Below are 22,571 nucleotides of genomic sequence, written 5' to 3'. Positions count from 1 at the left end.
CTTTTTAGATCTTGCAAAATAAAGTATATTTTTTATTTCTTGACTTATAGACTCCATGCACTTTTTCTTGGTACAATATTTAAAGGAGCACAGTCGTGTTACGTGGGGAAATGTCTATGTAAAATGATGCATGTATATACCCTATGGATAGGTTCTAAAGTAGTACTTTGTGGGAAAAATGGGAATGAAGTAGTTCTCAGACCGGTCTTGTATATCAAATTGTTCATTGAATTTTTATATATATAATTGGAATTTGTGAATATTTGTTATGAATAAAGAAATAAAAATATTTAAATATAAAAAAATTTGACTGCTGTCAGGGATAACAGCCATCTTTACTCGGTCACATTAGACACGGTGACGGCTTAACGATCCAACATAACTGTACGTTGGATTGAGTTATGACCTTTGAAACAGCGACATAACTATACGTAAAAAGGTCACCAAGCGGTTAACAATGCTTTACAGTTAGAATCTCTTTAGGATAATAACAACCTCTCAATTTATACTTTCCTCACATTCCTCTCAAAATGTAATTCTATAAATAAAAACACACGAGTACAAAATAATTGGGGGGAAAAAAGGACAAAATATGCGCCTTATTCTAAAAAGGCAACTACAAATTCTTACTTGGAAAGTAGAAGACGATTTCTTATCTTTTTGACTTTGTGAGGAACTCTCTCTTGACGAATCAGTAGATACACTTTTCCTGACCGGATTCAAAGCTGGACGTTTTCTAATGGATGAAGTTTTCTAAAGGAAAAAACAAAATAATGAAACAACACAAGACACCTAGGTAGTCATGTTCCACTCAATGGCAATTACGAATTGAGCATTAAAAGCACCCTCAAAGTAGGGCTGGGCAATTATGACCTAAACCAAAATCATGATTAATTGAACATGTAACCTCGATTATGATAATTGAATGATTATTTAAGCCACATCCCTTTTTGCGTGCCACGCCCCTATTTGCATGCTACGCCATTGAATTAATATTTATTCCCTGAGCCTGCTGTATACTACTGTATATAATATACCCCCTGAAACTGCCCCCACACAGTACATTGCCCCCATAGTGCTCCCCACACAGTATAATGCCCCATAGAAGCCCCCACACATTATAATACCCCTATAACTGCCTCCACAGTATAATGCCCCCATACCTGCCCCCACAGAGTACAATGCCCCACATAACTGCCACCACAGTATAATGCCCCCAATAACTGCATCCACACAGTATAATGGCCCTATATTTGCCTCCACAGAGTATAATGCCCCCAGAGTAAAGTGTCCCTTATAACTGCAACCACACAGTATAATGCCGACAGGCGCAATGACGTTACTACCTCGCGTCCAGCGATACATAGTGAATGGTAGATGTTGTGAAGGGGTTTTTCTTCACCATGGAAAGGATTCTGCGATCATCCACCACTGTTGCCTTCCATGGACGTACAGGCCTTTGAGAGTTCACGAGTGCGCTATTTTTTTGTCAAAAATTATATGTGCTATCTCTCAGATTTTTTTTAAAATTTTTTTCAACCTAATGATGGTCTGTTTCACTTACATTGAGAGCTCCTTTGACCTCATGTTGTGGGTTCACAGCAACAGCTTCCAAATGCAAATGCCACACCTGGAATCAACTCCAGGCCTTTTACCTTTAATTGATGATAGATTAACGAGGGAATAGCCCATGCAGCCCATTAACTACCTTTGGAGATAATTGTCCAATTACTTTTGGTCCCTTAAAAAAGAGGCAGCTACATATTAAAGAGCTGTAATTCCTATACCTTTCCTCAAATTAAAGCTGAGAATCTGCACTTTAAGCCCATATTGATTATATAACTGCATATTCAATATATTTTAGTAAACAGCTAAAATGCCAAAACTTGTGTCACAGTCCAAATAATTCTGGACCTAACAGTATGTCCTGGATTTCTTCTGGATTTTTGTCACGACACATGGTTTAATCTGCCTCAAAATCCACACGTACACTTACAATCCAAGAAGAACTTTTTGTCTTGTTACAGCAACAAGGCAAAACTTTAAGGTAACTAAAAATAACAGATACAGGAACATCCAAATGAGTTAGAAAAATAAGAAGAGAAATTAGCAGAACCCAATAGTTAGCATGCATGTTCATATAGTCTGTGTTCCTGGGCTTTGTAGAGACAATAATACACATCCAGTATTTTGTAATGGTCTCCAAAAACAGTGAAAATGTTTCGGGTTTAGTCTCTTGGCCTCGTTCACATCAGCGCTGGTTTCCGTTCATGTGTTCCGATGCAGCTTTCCGTCTGAGGAATCCATGAATGGAAAGCCAAACGGAAAACAAAGTGTAATGACGGGGTAAGGAGACAGACAGGTGAGCCCTAATCTACCCGCCACTCAGTCCCTGCCTACTTGCAACGGCCCGTCCTAGGCGACGGCGTACAACTGGGCGACGGTCCCTACGCTCAATAAGTGCACGACAGACAAACAGACAAGCGTACACAGAAGCTAAGGGAAATGGGGCAGTTGCCCATGGCAACACAGTGAGCAACAAGAGTAGTGAACGAGCCGAGTCAAACCAAGAGTGCACGAGGTACAAATCGCAGAGCAGGAGCGTAGTCAGTAAAGCCAGGGTCAAAAATGAAGCAAGGTCAATAATCATAGCAGGAGCAGCAGAGCCAGGAAACAGAAAAGAATCACAGGCAAATGAGGAGCAGGAAATGCAGGTATAAATAGACAAAGGGCGGGAGCTAGCTCCGTCTGGCCAGGCTGTGATAGGCTCTCCCACTCCTCAGCCTCCCAGCCTGACTGGTAGAAGATCGTGTCACTCTCTCAGACTTAGGAGTAGGTGCAGACAAATTACCCACGGGCGTCGACACAGAAGCTGTGTCTGGCAGATCCTTTACACAAAACTTCCGTTTGCATTACCATTGATTTCAATGGTAATGCCTCTGTTGCAAATGATCTTCGTTTGTCTACGTTCCGCAAGGTGTCCGTTTTCTTAGCGGAAACAATAGCGTAAGTCGCAAACCTTATGGAACAGAGACAAATGGAAAACATTTGCAATGAAAGCATTACCATTGAAATCAATGGTAATGCAAACAGAAGCTTTGGTTTCCGTTTATGGGTTCCTCTGACGGAAAGCAGCAACGGAACCTATAAACGGAAACCAATGCTGATGTGAACACAGCCTTACTTGTGTAAATTTATCTCTTGGGGCAGGTTCTTAGGACCTAATTTTTTCACTAAACCTGCCAATCTCTAACATAAGGAGAAGGCATTCTCGTTTATATACCGGTGTTAAACTTAATCCCAACACTAACTAGCTATACACTACACTATACAAATTACAATTGTACATTTACAGAACATAAATTCTAACAGACACACCAAATAATTGAAAGCCCCATAGAAATTCAGATATGTCCATTTGCATCCCAAAACCTATAGTGAACCTCATCTGTACTTCACTGTTCACTGCAAAGATATCAATAAATTCACTGGAGACTTAAACTATATCCTATGGAGTTTAAAGCTGGGTTCACACGACCTATTTTCAGACGTAATGGAGGCGTTTTACACCTCGAATTACGTCTGAAAAACCGGCTCCAATACGTCGGTAAACATCTGCCCATTACTTTCAATGGGCTTTACGATGTACTGTGCCGACGACCTGTCATTTCACGCGTCGCTGTCAAAAGATGGCGCGTAAAATTACAGCCTCGTCAAAAGAAGTGCAGGACACTTCTTGGGACATAATTGGAGCCGTTTTTCATTGACTCCAATGAAGAACAGCTCCAAATTACGTCCGTAAAAGATGTCCCGCAAAACACGAGTACATGCATTTACGTCTGAAATTCAGGAGCAGTTGTCTCCTGAAAACAGCTCTGTAATTTCAGATGTAATTGCAGTTATCGTGTGCACATACCCTAACTTGCATAGCAAGATTAGAGGTGAAGCAAATGGTATGGGAATATTAAATGAGCCCCACGACAAATTTAAAGAGTATGAATCAAAAGAATAATAATTTAGTCCATAAACGTCCAGTGTGGTCCTAAACAGGTTCTAGCGGCTGTAGTATGATAGAATTCTTAATGTTATATGTAGAGTAGAACCTCAATGAGAAATACCCTTTTCACCTGATAGGAAATATATTTGTATTTACCTTAGACAATGTTCCCTTTGAGTCTACAGTTTCTAAGATAGATTAAAAGAAAAAAGTAAGAACATAGAAAATGCACAGGAAATGTTTCATATTAAACCAAGTTTTGAGACAAAACATATATTTAAAAAAAACATTTTCACCATGGCTAAAATTTGACCATGCCATTCTCCCCCAAAGAATTAAAGGGTTTTTCCAGCCCCTAAAAATTGAAGGCCTATTTTCCGGATAGGCCATCAATAGCTGATGGGTCGTGGTCCTACTGTCGGGACCCGGGCCGATCAGCTGTTTTGAAGGGGCCACATTGCTCATTCGAGCGCTGCTTTCCCTTTATTTTCCTTACTTGATTACACTCTGAATCGCCGACATAGCAGCAGCGGCGGATCACAGTAATGCATCCTGACATTGAAGTCAATGAAAGAACAGGCTGCAATACCTGTGGATCGCCGCTACTTACGTGTCGATGATTCAGTGAGGAACTAGAAATAAAAGGGAAGCAGCGCTTGTACGAGGGCTGCGGCCCCTTCAAAATAGCTGATCTGCAGACCCCAATCCAATTCGTAGGGGCTGAAAAACAGGACTCCCCTTATAAATGCACAAAGATATGTTCTCTCCCTGTATCTCTTCCTGTTTAATTTACCCTTCCTCAAGTTCCAGCATTTTCTAACCTCTCCTGAAAATGTTACTTCACATATTTTATCTTCTACTGAAACCTATAACCAATAGGGGTCTTCATCCATGTTATGATCGTCCCTAATTTGTCTTTAACATTCTCAATAAAAATAAAAACATCTTACATTCTCCTATATCACTTTTTGATTATGATCAAACACTTGATTTGTTTTGGGTTATGCCCAGAAAAGATATAAAAGAAGAGTTTTAAATACTTTAGGTTTAATGCAAAAATAAAATATAGACTTAAATGTTATTACCAGCAATGTGCTCTTCACTACGAACATCTTCTAAAGCCTAAAGAAAAAAACAAACAAGCAATGAGTAAAGTATTATAAAGAAATGCAGTAAATCTATGGAATTCTATATTCCACAGCACTGTACAGAGAACACACACACACACACACACACACGCACACACACACACACACACACACACACACACACACACACACACACACACACATACACACACAAATTTAAAAGTAAACTAAATAACCTATCAGTATGTTTTTGGAGTGGGGGAGGAAATCCCCGACAGCTGACACTCCAGTCTTGCCGGTCAGTGGACCATCGCCGCTGATTTTGGCAATTAACCCCTTAAATGTTGCGACCGATTGCGATCGCTGCATTAAAGGGGTGTGAAGGATATCGGCAGCCCCCACGAAGTGACTGTGGGGGCTGCCAATGCTTGTCATGGGAAACGGAGGCCAGACAATGGGCTTCGGTTTGCCATGTACGGACTGTCACGTCACTATCAGGTCACAATGACAGTTAGAATACATTAGACTACGTAGGTAGCGTAATATATTATAGCAGCGATCAGAGCTGCAAGTCCTTAAGTCCCCTAGTGGGACAAGAACAAAAAGTAAAAAAAAGTTAATAAAAGTGTAAAAATAAAAGTTATGTTAAAAAAAGTATTTTATTATAGGAAAAACAAATCAAAATGTTAAAAAAAAGTACACATATTTGGTATCACCGCATTCCTAATGACCCAAACTATAATGTTATTTTTCCCGCACGATGAACACCGGGAAAATATGCCAGAATCACTATTTTTTGGTCACCACCCATCCTAAAATAGAGAATATAAAGTGATCAAAAAGTCGCATGTACACGAAAATTGTACCAATAAAAACTACAACCCATCCCGCAAAAAACAAGCCCTTACACAGCTTGTTTGACTAATAAATAAAAAGTTATGGCTCCCAGAATATGGTGACACAGAAAATAAATTATTTTAAAACAAAGTGATGTTATTGTGCAAACTCTGCAATACATAAAAATACCGATATACATTTGGTATCGCCGTAATCGTATCGACCCGCAGAATAAAGTCAAATGTCATTTATAGCGCACGGTGAACGCTGTAAAAAATATAAACTAAAAAACATCGTCAGAATTTATAATTTTTGGTCACCTTGCTTTTAAAAAAATGGAATAAAAAGTGATAACAAAACGCATGTACCCCAAAATGGTACCAATGAAAACTACAGATTGTCCCGCAACAAATAAGCCCTAACACAGCTCCGGTGGTGAAAAAATAAAGAAGTTCTGGCTCTCAGAATATGGCGATGCAAAATGTGCAAAGCGTTGCAATAGCGGATATGATCGGGCGCCATTTATCACTGCGACACTGGCCACATATCTGCGGATTATTTATTTTTTTACCCCATTATTATATCCTCTTATTATGCCCCGATATACTCTGCCCAGTTTACATATGCCTCCACATTATAAAATGAAAAACCAAAATAACCCCAAACAACTACTACCAAGCAAAATCTGCGCTCCAAAAGCAAAATGGCTCTCCCTCCCTTCTGAGCCCTGCAGCATGCCCAAACAGCAGTTTACACCCACATACATAGCATCGCCATAACCGGGATAACCCACATAACGTTTTATGAGGTATTTTGTCTTCAGTGGCACAAACTGGGCACAACATATTATGCACTAAAATGGCATATCAGTGGAAAGTTGCAATTTTCACTTTGAACCATCCGCTGCGCATATACCCCTTTGCGCACCACGACTTAATAGCACGTCGCGGTGCGGAGGTTGATGTGTGGAGCCGGCTCACGTACTGAGCTTGATCCATAAGCTGCCGGGTCTCAGCTGTGTTTACAGAAACCTGTAAAATTAACAATACACTGCAATACATTAGTATTGCAGCGATTGTACCAGCGATCAAATGATCGCTGGATCAAGTCCCAATAGGGGACTAATAAAATGTGTAAAAGAATTAAAGTTATTAGTAGTGAGACAAAAAAAAACTTTAAAAGTTTAAAAAAAAAGAACTTCCCATTTTTCTTATAAAGTAATGTAAAAAAATAAAAAAAACAAAACAAAATTGGTATTGCTACGTCTGTAAAATTCTGAACTATTACAATATACAGTTATTTAACTTGCATGGTAAACACCGTAAAAAAAATTATAAATAATTTAAACAGCCAAAATCGCTGTTTTTTTGGCACCTTAGCTCTAAAAAAAACAATGTATTACAACTTTTTGATCACTTTTTATGCACCAAAAAATGGTACCAATAAAAACAAGAGCTCGTTCCGCAAAAAATAAGCCCTCATACCGCTCAATTTGATTGGTGAAACTAAATTTTTCTTTAAAAGTAGTAAAATATAAAAAACAACTACCGTATTTTTTGGACTATAAGACACACCTGACCATAAGACGCACCCAGGTTTTAGACAGCAGAAAATAGGGAAAAAATTATTTGTTAAAAAATTATTTATTCTGTTAAACCACATTCTGAGAGCCAAAACTTTTTTTTATATTTTTTTATCGATTGAGTGGTTTGATGGGCTTATTTTGTTGCGGGACGAAATTATTTTATTTTATACATTGTGCTTGGGGAAAAATGGGAAAAGGTTTTTTTATTAACATTCCTAAAAATGTATCTAACATCTATTTTTTTTTTTACACATTTTTTTAGTTCCCCTAGGGGACTTGAACCAGCGGCCACTTGGTTACATGTAGAGTTACTGAAACAGCGTAACTACACTGTTTCCCTAACTCCAATAGTAGTGAATGGCAGTTACGGAAGCAGTGTAGCATGAGAGCTACGCTGTTTCCGTAACTACTGTTCAGGTCTATGGAAGTTATGGAAACAGAGTAGCTCAGTGGCCGGGAGAGCACAGAAATCTAGAACGGGGTTTAGGGGGCCCCGTTCTAGAGATAGGTGTGGGTCCCAGAGGTGAGACCTGCATCTATCTGACATTTATGACGTATCCTGTGGATATGTCATAAATGTCCTTCATAGAAAAACCCCTATAAATGCCGCGGTCGCTATTGACCACGGCATTTAACTAGTTAAAGGGGTTTGCCATAAAACACATGTATCCCCTATCCACAGAATAGGGGCTACATGTGAGATCGCTGGGGGTCCGACCGCTGGGACTCCCAGCAATAAGGAGAACAGGGGAGTGAAAGTAACCCAGAGCGCTACATGAGAAGCCTGAACTTCCGGGTTCTGTATCCGGCTTATCCGTTCCGCAGCTACATAGAGATCAATGGAGAGCCGCTCGCGCATGCGCAGAAGAATCCCATTTTCTCTATGAAGCTGCCGGACACAGAACGCGGAAGACACAGCTTATCATGCAGCGCTCTTGGTAACTTTTGGTCCCCGTTCTCCTTATCGATCACACATGTATCCCCTATCCTGTGGATAGGGATACATGTGTTTTATGGCAAAAGCCCATTAAACTGCCAGGAACAGCGAAATGGGTGTTCCTGGCTGTTATAGCAGCGTGTCAGTGCGTGAGCCCGCTCCATACATCACCCCCCTCCAGCTCGATGATGAGCCGGCACGTCATGGGTCAGGAAGAGGTTAGGTAATGAAGCGGTCATGGCGCCCGGTGATGTCGGGTCCCTTGACTGTGGACTATAAGACGCAGGGACTTTTTAGCAAGATTTATTCTTGCTAAAAACTCAGTCTTATAGTCCGAAAAATACGGTATATGAATTTGGTATCACCGTAATTGTATTAATCCGCAGAATAAAGTAAAGTTTTCGATTTTAACCACACGGCGAAAGCCGTAAAAACAAAACCCACAAAAAAAAGGAGGAATCACAGTTCTTTTCCAATTTCAGCCCGAAAATATTTTTTTTTCAGTTTCCCAGTACATTTGATGCTAATTTAAATAGTGTCAATAGAAACTACAACTCCTCCCGCAAGAAATAAGCCCTCACACCACTCTATTGACGGAAAGAGAAAAAAGTTATGGCTCTTGGAATGCTGGTAGTGAAAAACGAAAATAAGAAAGCAAAAATGGATCAGTCCTGGAAGGGTTAATTCATTTGTAATGACAAAAATGTATGACCACGTGTGGGGTATTTCCGTACTCGGGAGAAATTGCTTTACAATTAGGGTGTTTTATCTCATTTATCCCTTGTGAAAATAAGAAAATTCAACATTTTAGTGGAAAAAAAAGTTAGATTAATTTGCGCGGCCTAACTCTAATAAATTATGCAAAATTATGCAAAATGCTAACTTTACCCCTAGAAAAATTCCTTGAGGGGTGTAGTTTCTAGAATGGGGTAACTTTTTGGGTATTTCCACTGTTTAGGTCCCTCCAGGGCGTTGCAAACGTGACAGGGCACCGAAAACCATTACAGCGGAATCTGTGCTCCAAAATCCAAATGGCGCTCTTTCCCTCCTGAGCCCTGCTGTGGGTCCAATCAGCAGTTTATTATTGCATGTGGGGTATTGACATAATCGGGAGAAATTGCTTTACAAATGTTGGGGTACATTTTTTTCTTTATTCCTTGTAAATATTAAATTTTTACAGACTAATTCCAATATATTTAGCCAAAAACCTGTGTGGTCAAAATGCTAACTATACGCCTAGATAAATTCCTTAAGAGGTGTCGTTTCCAAAATGGTGTAACTTTTGGGGTGTTTCCACTGTTTTGGCACCACAAGACCTCTTTAAACCTGACAAGGTGCCTAAAATATATTCTAAAAAAAAGGAGGCCCAAAATCCACTAGGTGCTCCCTTGCTTCGGAGGCCTGTGTTTCAGTCTATTAGCACACTAGGGCCACATGTGAGATATTTCTAAAAACTGCAATACCATAATCTGGGCAATAAAATAATGAGTTGCATTTCTCGGGTAAAACCTTCTGTGGTACAAAAAAAAATGTATTACAAATTAATTTCGGCAAAAAATACAGTAAAAAATAGTGCAGTAGCGTATTAGCCAGAAACAATATGCAATGTTAAATACTGTATTTAACATGGCAAAAAAAAAATACAATTTGTAAATTTCACCTCTACTTTGCTTTAATTCCTGTGAAACTCCTAAAGGGTTAAAACACTTTATGAATGCTGATTTGAATACTTTGAGGGGTGCAGTTTTCAAAATGGGGTGATTTATGGGGACTTTCTAATATATAAGGCCCTCAAAGCCACTTCAGAACTGAACACTGAAAAAATTGCCTTTTTTAATTTTCTTTAACCCCTTAAGGACTGAGCCTGTTTTGGCTTTAAGGACACAGCCTATTTTTTCAAATCTGACATGTGTCACTTTATGTGGTAATAACTCCGGAATGCTTTTACCTATCCAAGTGATTCTGAGATTGTTTTCTCGTGACACATTGGACTGTATGTTACTGGCAAAATTTGCTCGATACATTAAGTATTTAATTGTGAAAAACACCAAAATTTAGCAAAAAATTGCAAAAATTATCATTTTTCTAAATTTATATGTATCTGCTTGTAAGACAGATAGTAATACCACACAAAATTGTTGATAATTAACATCACCCATATGTCTACTTTAGATTGGCATTGTTTTTTGAACATCCTTTTATTTTTCTATGACATCACAAGGCTTAGAACTTTAGCAGCAATTTCTCACATTTTCAAGAAAATTTCAAAAGGCCATTTTTACAGGGGCCAGTTCAGTTGTGAAGTGGATTTTAGGGCCTTATATATTAGAAACCCTCGATAAGTCACCCCATTTTAAAAACTTGACCCCTCAAAGTATTCAAAACAGCATTTAGAAAGTTTCTTAACCCTTTAGATGTTTCACATGAATTAAGGCAAAGTAGATGTGAAATGTTCAAATTTCTTTTTTTTTGCAGAAATTAATTTTTCATTTCTTTTTTTTGTAACACAGAAAGTTTTACCAGAGAAACGCAACTCAATCTCTATTGCCCAGATTCTGCAGTTTTTAGAAATATCCCACATGTGGCCCTAGTGCACTTATTGATTGAAGCACAGGCCTCAGAAGCAAAGGCACCTAGAGGATTTTGGGGCCTCCTTTTTATTAGAAAATATTTTAGGCTCCATGTCGGGTCTGAAAGGCTCTTGCGGCGCCAAAACAGTGGAAATCCCCCAAAACTGACCCCATTTTGGAAACTATACCCCTTGAGGAAATTATCTAGGGGTATAGTGAGCATTTTGACACCGCAGGTTTTTTGCAGAAACTATTGGAAGTAGGCCATGAAAATGAAAATCTACGTTCTTTCAAAGAAAATGTAGGTTTAGCTAATTTTTTTCTAATTTCCACAAGGACTAAAAGGAGAAAATGCACCACTACTTTTGTAAAGCAATTTCTCCCGAGTAAAACAATACCCCGCATGTGGTCATAAACGGCTGTTTGGACACACGGCGGAGCTTAGAAGGGAAAGAGCGCCATTTGGCTCTTGGAGCTCAAATTTAGCAGGAATGGTTTGCGGAGACCACGTCGCATTTGCAAAGCACCTAAGGGACCAAAACAGTGAAAACACCAAAAAAGTGACTCCATTTAGGAAACTACACCCCTTGAAGAATCCATCTAGGGGTGTAGTGAGCATTTTGAACCCACAGGGGTTTCATAGATTTTATTAGAATTGGGCAGTGCAGATAAAAAAAATCCTTTTTTTCCAATAAGACGTAGCTTTAGCTCAAAATTTTTCATTTTCTCAACAAATAAAGTAATAAAAGAACCCCAACATTTGTAAAGCAACTTCTCTGGAGTACGGTAATACCCCATTTGTGGTCATAAACTGCTGTTTGGGCATACGGCAAGGATCAGAAGAGAAGGAGTGCCATTTGGCTTTTGGAGCACAGATTTTGCTGGATTGGTTTCTTGACACCATGTCACTTTTGCAAAGCTCCTAAGGTACCAGTACAGTGGAAACTACCCAAAAGTGACTCGATTCACGAAACTACACCCCTTGAGGAATTCATCTAGGGGTGTAGTGAGCATTTTGACCCCACAGGTGTTTTATAGATTTTATTGGAATTGGGCAGTGAAAATGAAAAAAATCCTTTTTCTTCAATGAAAAAAAGCACCCCAACACTTGTAAAGCAACTTCTCCTGTGTACGGCAATACCACATATGTGGTCATAAACTGCTGTTTGCGCACAGAGTAGGGCTCAGAAGGGAAGGAGCGCCATTTGGCTTTTGGAGTACAGATTTTGCTGGATTGGTTTCTGGGCGCTATGTCGCATTTGCAAAGTCCCTGTGGGACCAAAACAGTGGAAACCTCCCAGAAGTGACCCCATTTTGGAAACGACACCCCTCAAGGTATTCACCTAGGGGTGTAGTGAGCATATTAACCCCACAGGTGATTGGCAGAAATTGGTGTGCACTCGATGTTGCAGAGTGAAAATGGTTTTTCAATAGATATGCTAATATGTGGCGCCCAGCTTGTGCCACTGGAAACACACCCCAAAAATTGTTAAAAGGGTTCTCCCGGGTATGGCGATGCCATATATGTGTAAGTAAACTGCTGTTTGGGCACACTGTAGGGTTAAGAAGGGTGGTAGCGCCATTTGGCTTTTGGAGCGTGGATTTTGCTTGTAGTAGTTTTGTTTTCAGTCTTACTGGTGATTCCGTTTATAATGTGGGGGTACATTTAAGGCGGGCGGAGTATATAAGGGGCATAGTCAGGTGGTATAGTGGGGTAAAAAAAAACCAATAAAATAATCCATAGATGTGTGTTATACTGTGACACAATCCTTTCTGCACAGGCCGGTGTCACACTAATAAATGGTCTTTACTTATTCCCCTTTTGGTCCATACTCGTCACCTTTGAAGTTTGGGGAATTTTGCTGGGAAAGTGTTGTCCTGGTATAATACGGGCACCCTCACTTCCAGCAGATATGTTTGGGTCCTCCCCTTCCTGGTTCCCTAATTTTAGGGGCCTTGATAATTCGCCACTTGAAACAGAAGAAACGTTCCCCTCGGGCCGGCACAACTGCATATTTTTATTTCCTGGCTTATTGGTGCCTTGACTAATTTTATTTTTTCATAGACGTAGTGGTATGAGGGCTGGTTTGTTGTGGGGCGAGCTGTAGTTTTTATTGGTACCATTTTGGGGTACATGCGACTTTTTGATCACTTATTATCCTTATTTTTTGGGGAGGCAAGGTGACCAAAAAACAGCAATTCTGGCATATTTTTTTTAGTTTTTTTTATACAGCGTTCACCGCGCATTATAAATTACATGATAGCTTTATTCTGCGGGTCAGTACGATTCCAGCGATACCTAATTTATACCACTTTTTATGTTTTACAACTTTTTGCACAATAAAATAACTTTGTAAAGAGAATGGATTTTTTCTGTCGCCAAGTTGTGAGAGCCATAACGGTTTTACATTTTTCGTCGACGGAGCTGTATGAGGGCTTGTTTTTAGCAAGACGAGTTATAGTTTTTATAGGTACCATTTATAGGTACATGCGACTTTTGGATCACTTTTTAGTTAAATTTTTGGAAGACAAAGTGACCAAAAAATAGCAATTATGTCAGAATTTTTTAGTTTTTTTTTTTTACAGCGTTCACTGTGCAGAATAAATAACATAATATTTTTATAGTTAAGGTCGTTACGGTCGCAGCGATACCAAATATGTATGGCTTTATTATTTTTTTCAATAATAAATGACTTGATAAGGGAAAAAGGGCGATTGTGTTTTTTGTTATTATTTGAAACTTTTATTGTATTTTTTACAACTTCTATTTTTACTTTTTTTACACTTTTCTTTAGTCCCACTAGGGGACTTGAAGGTCCAAGTGTTTGTTTGATGTTCTAATACATTGCACTACCTATGTAGTGCAATGTATTAGAACTGTCAGATCTTCACTGACAGCAAGCCGATCAGTTCTCCGCCTCCGGGCGGGGCCTAATCGGCTAACGTAATGGCAGATAGGAAGCCATTGTTAGGCATCCTGTTGCCATAGTAGCAGTCGCCAGCCTTGCCATCGCATTGCAAGGCTGCCGATTGAATACAAACCACTTTGATGCAACGATTGCATTGAATAGCTGCATTTAAGGGGTTAATGGCAGGAATCGGAGCTAGCTCCGGTTCCTGCCGATAGATCGGGGTGTCCGCTGTAACATACAGCGGACACCCACTGCTGATGACGCCGGCTCAGCTTCTGAGCCGGCGCAATCTTGCCGATGGTACCGGAAGCCTCCTGGGCCCCGCCGACGACGGGGCATAGGAGGATTCCGTTACTGGCGGACCGGGAGGTAAGTATTAGCCCTCCAATCGCCTTTGCAGCCACCGGCAACCCAGCGATCACGTTGCTGGGGCGAAGGTGGCTATAAACTCCTCACATGCTGCGATCTCTATTGAACGCAGCATGTGAGGGGTTAATCGGTCGGATCGGAGGCTAGCTCCGGTCCTAGCCGATACCTCAGGGTGCCAGCTGTAACATACAGCTGTCACCCGGCGGTGATGTCGCTGGCTCAGCTCCTGAGCCAGCTCCATCTCCTTCACGTACAGTTACGTGGAGATGCGGGAAAAGGCCATCTCCCATGACGTAACTGTACGTGAAATAGCGCGAAGGGGTTAAAATAAGAGAAATTGCTGCTAAAGTTCTAAGCCCTGTAACGTCCTAGAAAAATGAAAGGATGTTCAAAAAACGATGCAAACATAAAGTAGACATGGGAAAAATGTTAACTAGTAACTATCTGTCTTACAAGCAAATACATTTGAATTTAGAAAATTGCTAATTAAATTATCTCTAAATTTTGGTGTTTTTCACAAAAAATATTAAAGTTATTGACCAAATTTGTTCACTAACATAAAGTACAATATGTCACGAAAAAAAAACAATCTCAGAATCGCTTGGATAGGTAAAAGCATTCCAAAGTTATTACCACATATAGTAACACATGTCATATTTTAAAATGAGGCTCTGTCATTTGGTCCAAAAGTGGCTGCGGCGGGAACGGGTTACAAAATAAAAATGAGGGCATTAATAGATAAATTGATAAGCGTTGCAGTGATTAAAAAAAACAAAAAAACAGTATTGGAAAACCCCTTTAAAGGAACAGTGTCATCAGAAATTATTTTTTTATATGTTAAAGATGTTAGTGCTTTATTAAAAACTTTTATATTTATTTGTGTGTTTGTGTTTTACTTTTTCTTATTTTTACACTTTTTCTTCCCTATGGGGGCTGCCATTTTTTGTTCCATTTCTGTGTGTGTCGATTAACGACACATACAGACATGGAACACGGCAGCCACAGTCCCATAGGGACTGCGAACGGCTCCCATCCCATTGACTGCAGTGTACGGCGTCTGTGTGGGAACTGCGCAAGCGCCGCTTCCACACAGTCCTATTCGAAATTGGCGCCGTCCGGCGCCATTTTCATGTGGACCGGAAGTCGCGGCCGGACAGTAATATTACTACTTCCGGTCGCGGCTTCCGGATTTCTGCACTTGCACCAGCGGCAGCAAACGGAGCGGACGGGCCGGAGGGAGCCGCGGCGGCAGGAGCAGGTAAGAGATTTCAATGTATGTTCGTGTTTGTGTGTGTTTACTACTGTATGTAAACCCTAGTACACTGTGGGTTAGCTCAAAAAATGGCGACACACAGTGTAGGAGGTTACACCGTTCAAACCCCTCGTTTATCCCGGCACTAGCCAGGATAAAGGAGGGGGGGATGCTGAGAGCTCACTAGAGCGAGGGCTTTTAACCCAATGTTGCAATGCTGCAATTTTGGGAACAGCTCCATCTAGTGACCAAAAATGGGTAGTATTATAAATTAGAAATAATTTATAATATTTCCTGGACTCGTGCAAAAAAATAAAAAAAATTTGAACAATGTTTAACCACCCACACACTAAATGTTTAATTTTTTTAAAAAAAACATGTTTTTCTGGCAACACATTCCCTTTAAGAAACTTACTGTTTGCTGCAAAATTACAAATAGTTAGAAAGTGGATTTCAAGTTGCCCCTTAGAAATCTAATTATGGAAACAAAATCTTGTAACCATAATAAAATATGAGAAGTTATATTATAGTAGTATGGGGGTTCAATAAAGAAGTACTTTGTGGGAAAAATGGGAATGAAGTAGTTCTCAGACCGGTCTTGTATGTCAAATTGTTCATTGAATTTTTGGATGTATAATTGGAATTTGTGAATATTTGTTATAAATACAGAAATAAAAATATTTAAATATAAAAAAAATTGTCTGCTGTCAAGGATAGCAGCCATCTTTACTAGGTCACATTAGACACGGTGACGGCTTAACAATCCAACATAACTGTACGTTGGATTGCGTTATGACCTTTGAAACAGCGACTTAACTATACGTAAAAAGGTCGCCAAGCGGTTAACAATGCTTTACAGTCAGAATCTCTTTAGGATAATAACAACCTCTCAGTTTCCTCACATTCCTCTCAAAATGTAATCCTATACATAAAAATACACGAGTACAAAATAATTGGGGGGAAAAAAAGGACAAAATATGCGTCTTATTCTAAAAAGGCAACTACAAATTCTTACTTGGAAAGTAGAAGACGATTTCTTATCTTTTCGACGTTGTGAGGAACTCTCTCTTGACGAATCACTAGATACAATTTTCCTGACTGGATTCAAAGCTGGACGTTTTCTAATGGATGAAGTTTTCTATAGGAAAAAACAAAATAATGAAACAACACAAGACACCTAGGTAGTCATGTTCCACTCAATGGCAATTACGAATTGAGCATTACAAGCACCCTCAAAGTAGCGCTGGGCAATTATGACCTAAACCAAAATCACGATTAATTGAACATGTAACCTTGATTATGATAATTGAACGATTATTTAGGCCACATCTCTATTTGCGTGCCACGCCCCTATTTGCATGCTACGCCATTGAATTAATATTTATCCCCTGAGCCTGCTGCATACTACTGTATATAATATACCCCCTGAAACTGCCCCCACACAGTACATTGCCCCCATAGTGCTCCCCACACAGTATAATGTCCCATAGCTGCCCCCACACATTATAATGCCCCTATAACTGCCTCCACACAGTATAATGCCCCCATAGCTGCCCCCACACATTATAATGCCCCTCATAAATGCCACCACAACATAATGCCCCCAATAACTGCATCCACAAAGTATAATGCCCCTATATTTGCCTCCACAGAGTATAATGCCCCCAGAGTAAAGTGCCCCTCATAACTGCCACCACACAGTATAATGTCGACAGGCGCAATGACGTTACTGCCTCGCGTCCAGCGATATATAGTGAATGGTGGAGCAGTTACCTTACGGCCCCCTGCTCTACCATTGGATTCAACTGTATCTGCGTCCTGAAGATGCAGCTACTGTTTAAACCGGGAGAAAATAATTGATAAAACCAAAAGTCGCAAGATTCCTCCCGGAAGTCAATTAATCTATCAATATGTTTTGAGAGTGTGAGAAGAAACCAGAGTACACAGAAGAAACAATACACTGGGAACTCAGTCGCAAAGTAAAGTTTAGCAATGAAAATGTTAGCACAACCAAGCAACACCTTCCGTACAAAAAATGTATAATGAAGTACAGCACAAGTCAAAAGAGTTTTACAAAACCCCATTCACATGCAGTAAAAGAAAATCAGTACAGACTTTAGGGTAATCTGCAGATTTTCAAATCTATAGAATACTGTATACAGTTAGGTCCAGAATTATTTGGAAAGTGACACAATCTTCATGATTTGAGCTCTGCATGCCACCACATTGGATCTGAAATTAAACAACTGAGATGCAATTGAAGTGTAGACTTTCAGGTTTAATTCAAGGGGTTGAACAAAAATATCCTGTGAAACGTTGAGGAATTGCAACCATTTTTCTACAAAGCCTCCTCATTTCAGGGGCTCAAAAGCAATTGGACAAATTAACATTACCATAAATAAAATTTTGTTTTTTTAATACTTTGTAGGGAATCCTTTGCAGGCAATGACTGCCTGAAGTCTGGTACCCATGGACATCACCAAACGCTGGGTTTCCTCCTTTGTGATGCATTGCCAGGCCTTTACTGCAGATGTCTTCAGTTGTTGCTTGTTTGTGGGTCTTTCTGCCTGTGCTTTGTCTTAAGCAAGTGAATTGCATGCTCGATCCGGTTGAGATCTTGTGATGGACATGGCCATTGCAGAATATTCCACTTCTTTGCCTTAAAAAACTCCTGGGTTGCTTTCGCAGTATGTTTTTGGTCATTGTCCATCTGTACTGTGAAGCAACGGCCAATCAACCTTGCTGCATTTAGATGAATCTGAGCAGAAAGTGATTAATCAGGGGCGTGGCTTAGGCATGGCGGAGTGAGGACGCGTGCAGCAGCAGCTCCGGACTCACCCCGCCGAATATCGCCCGACAGGGCTCACCTTCCAGCCGAGGGACATCAGCATGACCAGGGGGAAACACCGTCGGCACCCCCCGGACATTTCGGGCACCCCGAGCATCGGCCGGTTCCTCCGGTCGGCACAGGAAGGCCCGCCGCAGCGATCCTCCTCGTCCCCTCCAGTAGGCCGCAATCAGCCTCCCGCCTCGCCGCGGAGACACACCCCGCCTCCCTCACACTCCGGCCAGCAACAACCAGGCGCCGGCACCGACGGGATGCAGCCGGCAGACAGAGGTCAGTGTGGGGCAGGAAGCACAGGGCCACCGCCACCGGCCCAGACAGTGAGGGTTCCCTTTCCACAGAGCCACCATCAGCCCGTCCCCAGGCATGAGGCCCCTAACATGGCGCCCACAGGCGGGGCATGTGAGACACCCCTACCACCCAGCGGCCCACACCCGCGCCAGGCAGTCCGCAGAGCCAGGGGCTGCCGGTTATCTTCAGGGAGACCCTCTCCCCCACCCCGCCAGTGCACACAGGAGACCACCATGCAGGCCTGTCCTCTGGCCCCCCGCTCTCTATGGAACGGACCCTGGCAGAACTTTGGGAGATGGTCAAGGTACTGCCCACTAAAACGGATTTAGACCTCCGCCTCGCACGAATAGAAGAGAAACACGACAGGGCGATCGGGGAGGTCACACAAGAAGTACGGGCCCTAGCTGTGAGAGTGGACACCTTAGAGCGCCAGCACTCCGTCGACTCCCTGGACATATCGGTCCTCTCCCAGTCCTTGTCTACCCAAGCAACGCAACTCCGAGACCTCTCCCTACACTTAGATGATGTCGAGAATAGGGGAAGGCGTAATAATTTGAAACTGAGGGGTTTGTCCGAATCTGTACCCCCCGATGGACTTTACGATGCTGTGACCCACATTTTTAACAAGCTCCTGGAACGCCCGCGAGATGTGCCCATAGAAATGGACAGAGTTCACAGGCTAGCGGGCCCCAGGAATGGAGATGGCAATCGACCGAGGGATGTTATCTGTAGGGTGCATTTCTACAAGCAAAAAGAGGAGATCGCCCGCAGAGCCTGGGACAAAGGGGCTGTCCCATACAATGGCGCCGACATCACCGTCCTGCCGGATGTATCCAGATTGACGCTTTCCATGCGTAGAATTGTCTGTCCATTATTAGAAGCAACAAAGGCAGCAGGCGCAACATACAGGTGGGGACACCCGTTCCACATCATTCTTCGAAAGCAGGGAATGTCATTCGCTGTCCGCTCTCCCGACAATCTGGAGGAAGCATTCCGGTTCTTGGAAACCTCGCCGGTGCGATTACCAGACTGGACCGAACCACCGCCACCATTCGCTCCCAGAGGAGGCCCGTATCCGGACTTTGGGTCCCGTCAGCCAATCCGACCGGGAGCAGAGCCACCCGACCTCCGACCCTTGGAACGTCGATCTCCACGCAGAGACAGAGGGTCGGGATCCGTGGACCTCCATCCTCCTGAACGACGATCGCCGCGGAGGGACTGAATGTTCACAGCCGCCTTCATGTGCACGTTTTCCTGGACTATATTTTGCATTTTTCTTATCTCTTTTCCCCATAGGGTTCCTGAAGGACTGTCAGGAACACATGGCTGGAACTGCCTCACAGCTGGTGGTATCACTGTGGGTCAAGAGGGCGGGCGGATACACACCGGTTGGGGGAGGCTTAAATAAGTTTACCTGCTTTAATAGCTGTACTGGCCCAATCTGGGTTATCACATAGGGGAAGGTGGATACTGGGAATGTTCACCGTTAATAGGGTGAATCCGGGGCTCTAAAGCAATTTGGTTAATTGAATTTTCTAGTTGATATTGTAACTGTTGTTGCGCTGTCTTTGCACTCCGGTCTTTCCTTGTTCCCTCATAGGGTTCCGTGTAGCTGTGTCATGTTTGAGGTTTTCCAACGGGCGACACAGCTCGCGTTGAGTAGTGGAGAGGTATTGCACTTCGACTTTAGAGAGCTTGCTCTGCACACAAGCTCTTTTTCTTCTTTCTCTCTTTTTCTTCCCTCCCTTTCCACCCCCCCCCCCTTTCCCCTCGGTCCACTCAGGACATTTGAGTTGCCATGTCTGACATTACTGTTGTCTCCCTAAATGCGCAGGGTCTGAATGTTCCGGAAAAGAGGTCCTCCATTCTCCGTCTCCTATGGAAAAGGAAAGCACACGTGGCCTTCCTGCAAGAAACTCACTTCCGGGCAGACAATATCCCAAAGATTACAGACTCCAACTAGCCCGCGGGGTATCATAGTACGTCCCCTGACTCCAAGACCAAGGGAGTCTCCATCCTGGTCTCCCGCTCCCTACACTGGGAACACGTGGACACCTGTGCAGATGAAGCGGGACGGTACCTTTTCGTAAAGGGTAAGTTGGATAATGCACTGTACACACTGGCCTCATACTATGTCCCTAACTCTGGTCAGGTGGCCTACCTGGACAGAGTTTTGAGGGCTCTAGAAGGCTTTCTGGAAGGTACCTTAGTCATGGGGGGGGATCTAAATGTCACCCCGTCTTAGACACATCACGAGGATACTCCTCCCTACCCAGGGCAGCACATCGTCGTATACGGCGACTGCTGCATGAACATAAACTTGTGGACGCATGGCGAGTTATGCATCCTTCAGTCAAAGACTACACATACTACTCGGCGCCTCACAACTCTTACTCCAGGTTGGACTATTTTTTCCTACGCCATGCACATCTGCCCAGCCTGACATCATTCTCCATAGATGACATAACGTTATCTGACCATGCCCTTATTTCCCTCACCCTAGCCCGCCCATTGGCCCATCCCCCCCCCCCTGGCAGTGGCGACTGAATGAGTCCCTCCTGCAGGATACGACAGTGGTCTCTGAAGTACGCCGAGACCTGGTGGAATACTTTGATAAAAACGACACACCGGGGATGGACCCGTTCTGTATATGGGAGGCGCATAAATGTGTGGTGCGCGGTTCCCTTATACGGATGGGAGCCAAACTCAAGAAAGAGCGGGCGGCTCATCTCAGAGACCTACTGTTACGCATACACAAACTGGAACAGTCCCACAAGATATCTCAGGATCGGTTACTAGGGGCAGAATTAGGGCAATTGAGGGAGCAAGTGCGATCACTCTGCCTTGCCAAGGCGAAGGCCACACTAGTTAAATGTAGAAGGCATTTTTATGAATTTAGTAATAAACCCAGCAGGACCTTGGCCCACGCCCTCCGGAAAACCTGCTCGCGTACATACGTACCGCACATCACAGGCGCTCAGAATAAACGACTGCAACTCCCGCATGACATCTCAGAGACCTTCCGTGCCTACTACCACTCTCTCTACAATCTCCCAAAGGCACCCTCCTCACAGGACGGCGGTAGCCAACGGGAGAGGATCGAGGAGTATCTCCGATCCTCGGGGATGAAATCCATCCCACCTGATGACCTAGCAGCCTTGGAGGCCCCTATCTCTCCGGAAGAGTGGTCGTGGGCACTGAGGGACTCACCTACGGGGAAGGCCCCGGGACCGGATGGCCTGTCTCTGCCGTACTATAAGGCCTACTCAGAAGTGCTCGAACCCCACTTTATCCGGGCCTTTAATTCGCTAACCGAAGGGGGCTCCATTCCCAGGGATACACTGAGGGCACATATCACGGTTATACCCAAGGAAGGGAAGGACCCATCCCTATGCCAGAGTTATCGTCCTATTTCCCTACTGGATGTAGACTTGAAACTCTTTGCCAAGATTCTGACATATCGGTTGTCTCCGCTCCTTCAAACCGTAATACATACTGACCAAGTGGGTTTCATGCCCCTACGGGAAGCGAGAGATAACACCACACGGGCAATTAATTTAATGTACCAAGCGGCAGTCACGTCACTCCCCACTTGTTTTTTGTCAACGGACGCGGAAAAGGCTTTCGACAGGGTTAGTTGGGACTTTATGTTGGCCACTTTACGACACATCGGAATAGGGACTCATATGATGTCCTGGATCTCGGGTCTCTACTCCTCCCCGTCAGCTCAGGTCAAGGTCAATGGACACCTCTCATCCTCCTTCACGATTACTAACGGCACGCGCCAAGGCTGCCCCCTATCGCCTCTGATCTTTATTTTATGCCTGGAGCCCTTGCTGTGCCACATCCGCTCCAACCCGGACATTACAGGCTTGGACCTGGGAGGCA

The 22,571-nt window shown here is 42.7% G+C and overlaps 1 protein-coding gene across 1 annotated transcript in view; it reads right to left on the bottom strand.

The window, feature by feature from the left end:
• The window catches only part of LOC142750371 (uncharacterized), a 200,634-nt gene extending 182,160 nt beyond the window's left edge, over nucleotides 1–18,474 (bottom strand). Inside the window, exons 1-5 of the mRNA XM_075859371.1 lie at nucleotides 18,415–18,474; nucleotides 16,563–16,685; nucleotides 5,083–5,119; nucleotides 4,154–4,185; nucleotides 631–753 (exon numbers count right to left, since the gene is read on the bottom strand). Coding sequence (XP_075715486.1) covers nucleotides 631–753; nucleotides 4,154–4,185; nucleotides 5,083–5,119; nucleotides 16,563–16,685; nucleotides 18,415–18,474 — 375 coding nt within the window. The remainder of the gene's footprint in view (nucleotides 1–630; nucleotides 754–4,153; nucleotides 4,186–5,082; nucleotides 5,120–16,562; nucleotides 16,686–18,414) is intronic.
• Nucleotides 18,475–22,571: the final 4,097 nt, after the last annotated feature.

Source organism: Rhinoderma darwinii, chromosome 3 (genome assembly GCF_050947455.1).
Source record: "Rhinoderma darwinii isolate aRhiDar2 chromosome 3, aRhiDar2.hap1, whole genome shotgun sequence".
NCBI classification, from domain to species: Eukaryota; Metazoa; Chordata; class Amphibia; order Anura; family Rhinodermatidae; genus Rhinoderma; species Rhinoderma darwinii.
Note: the sequence above shows the minus strand (reverse complement) of the source record. Positions and strands in the feature narration are given on the sequence as shown.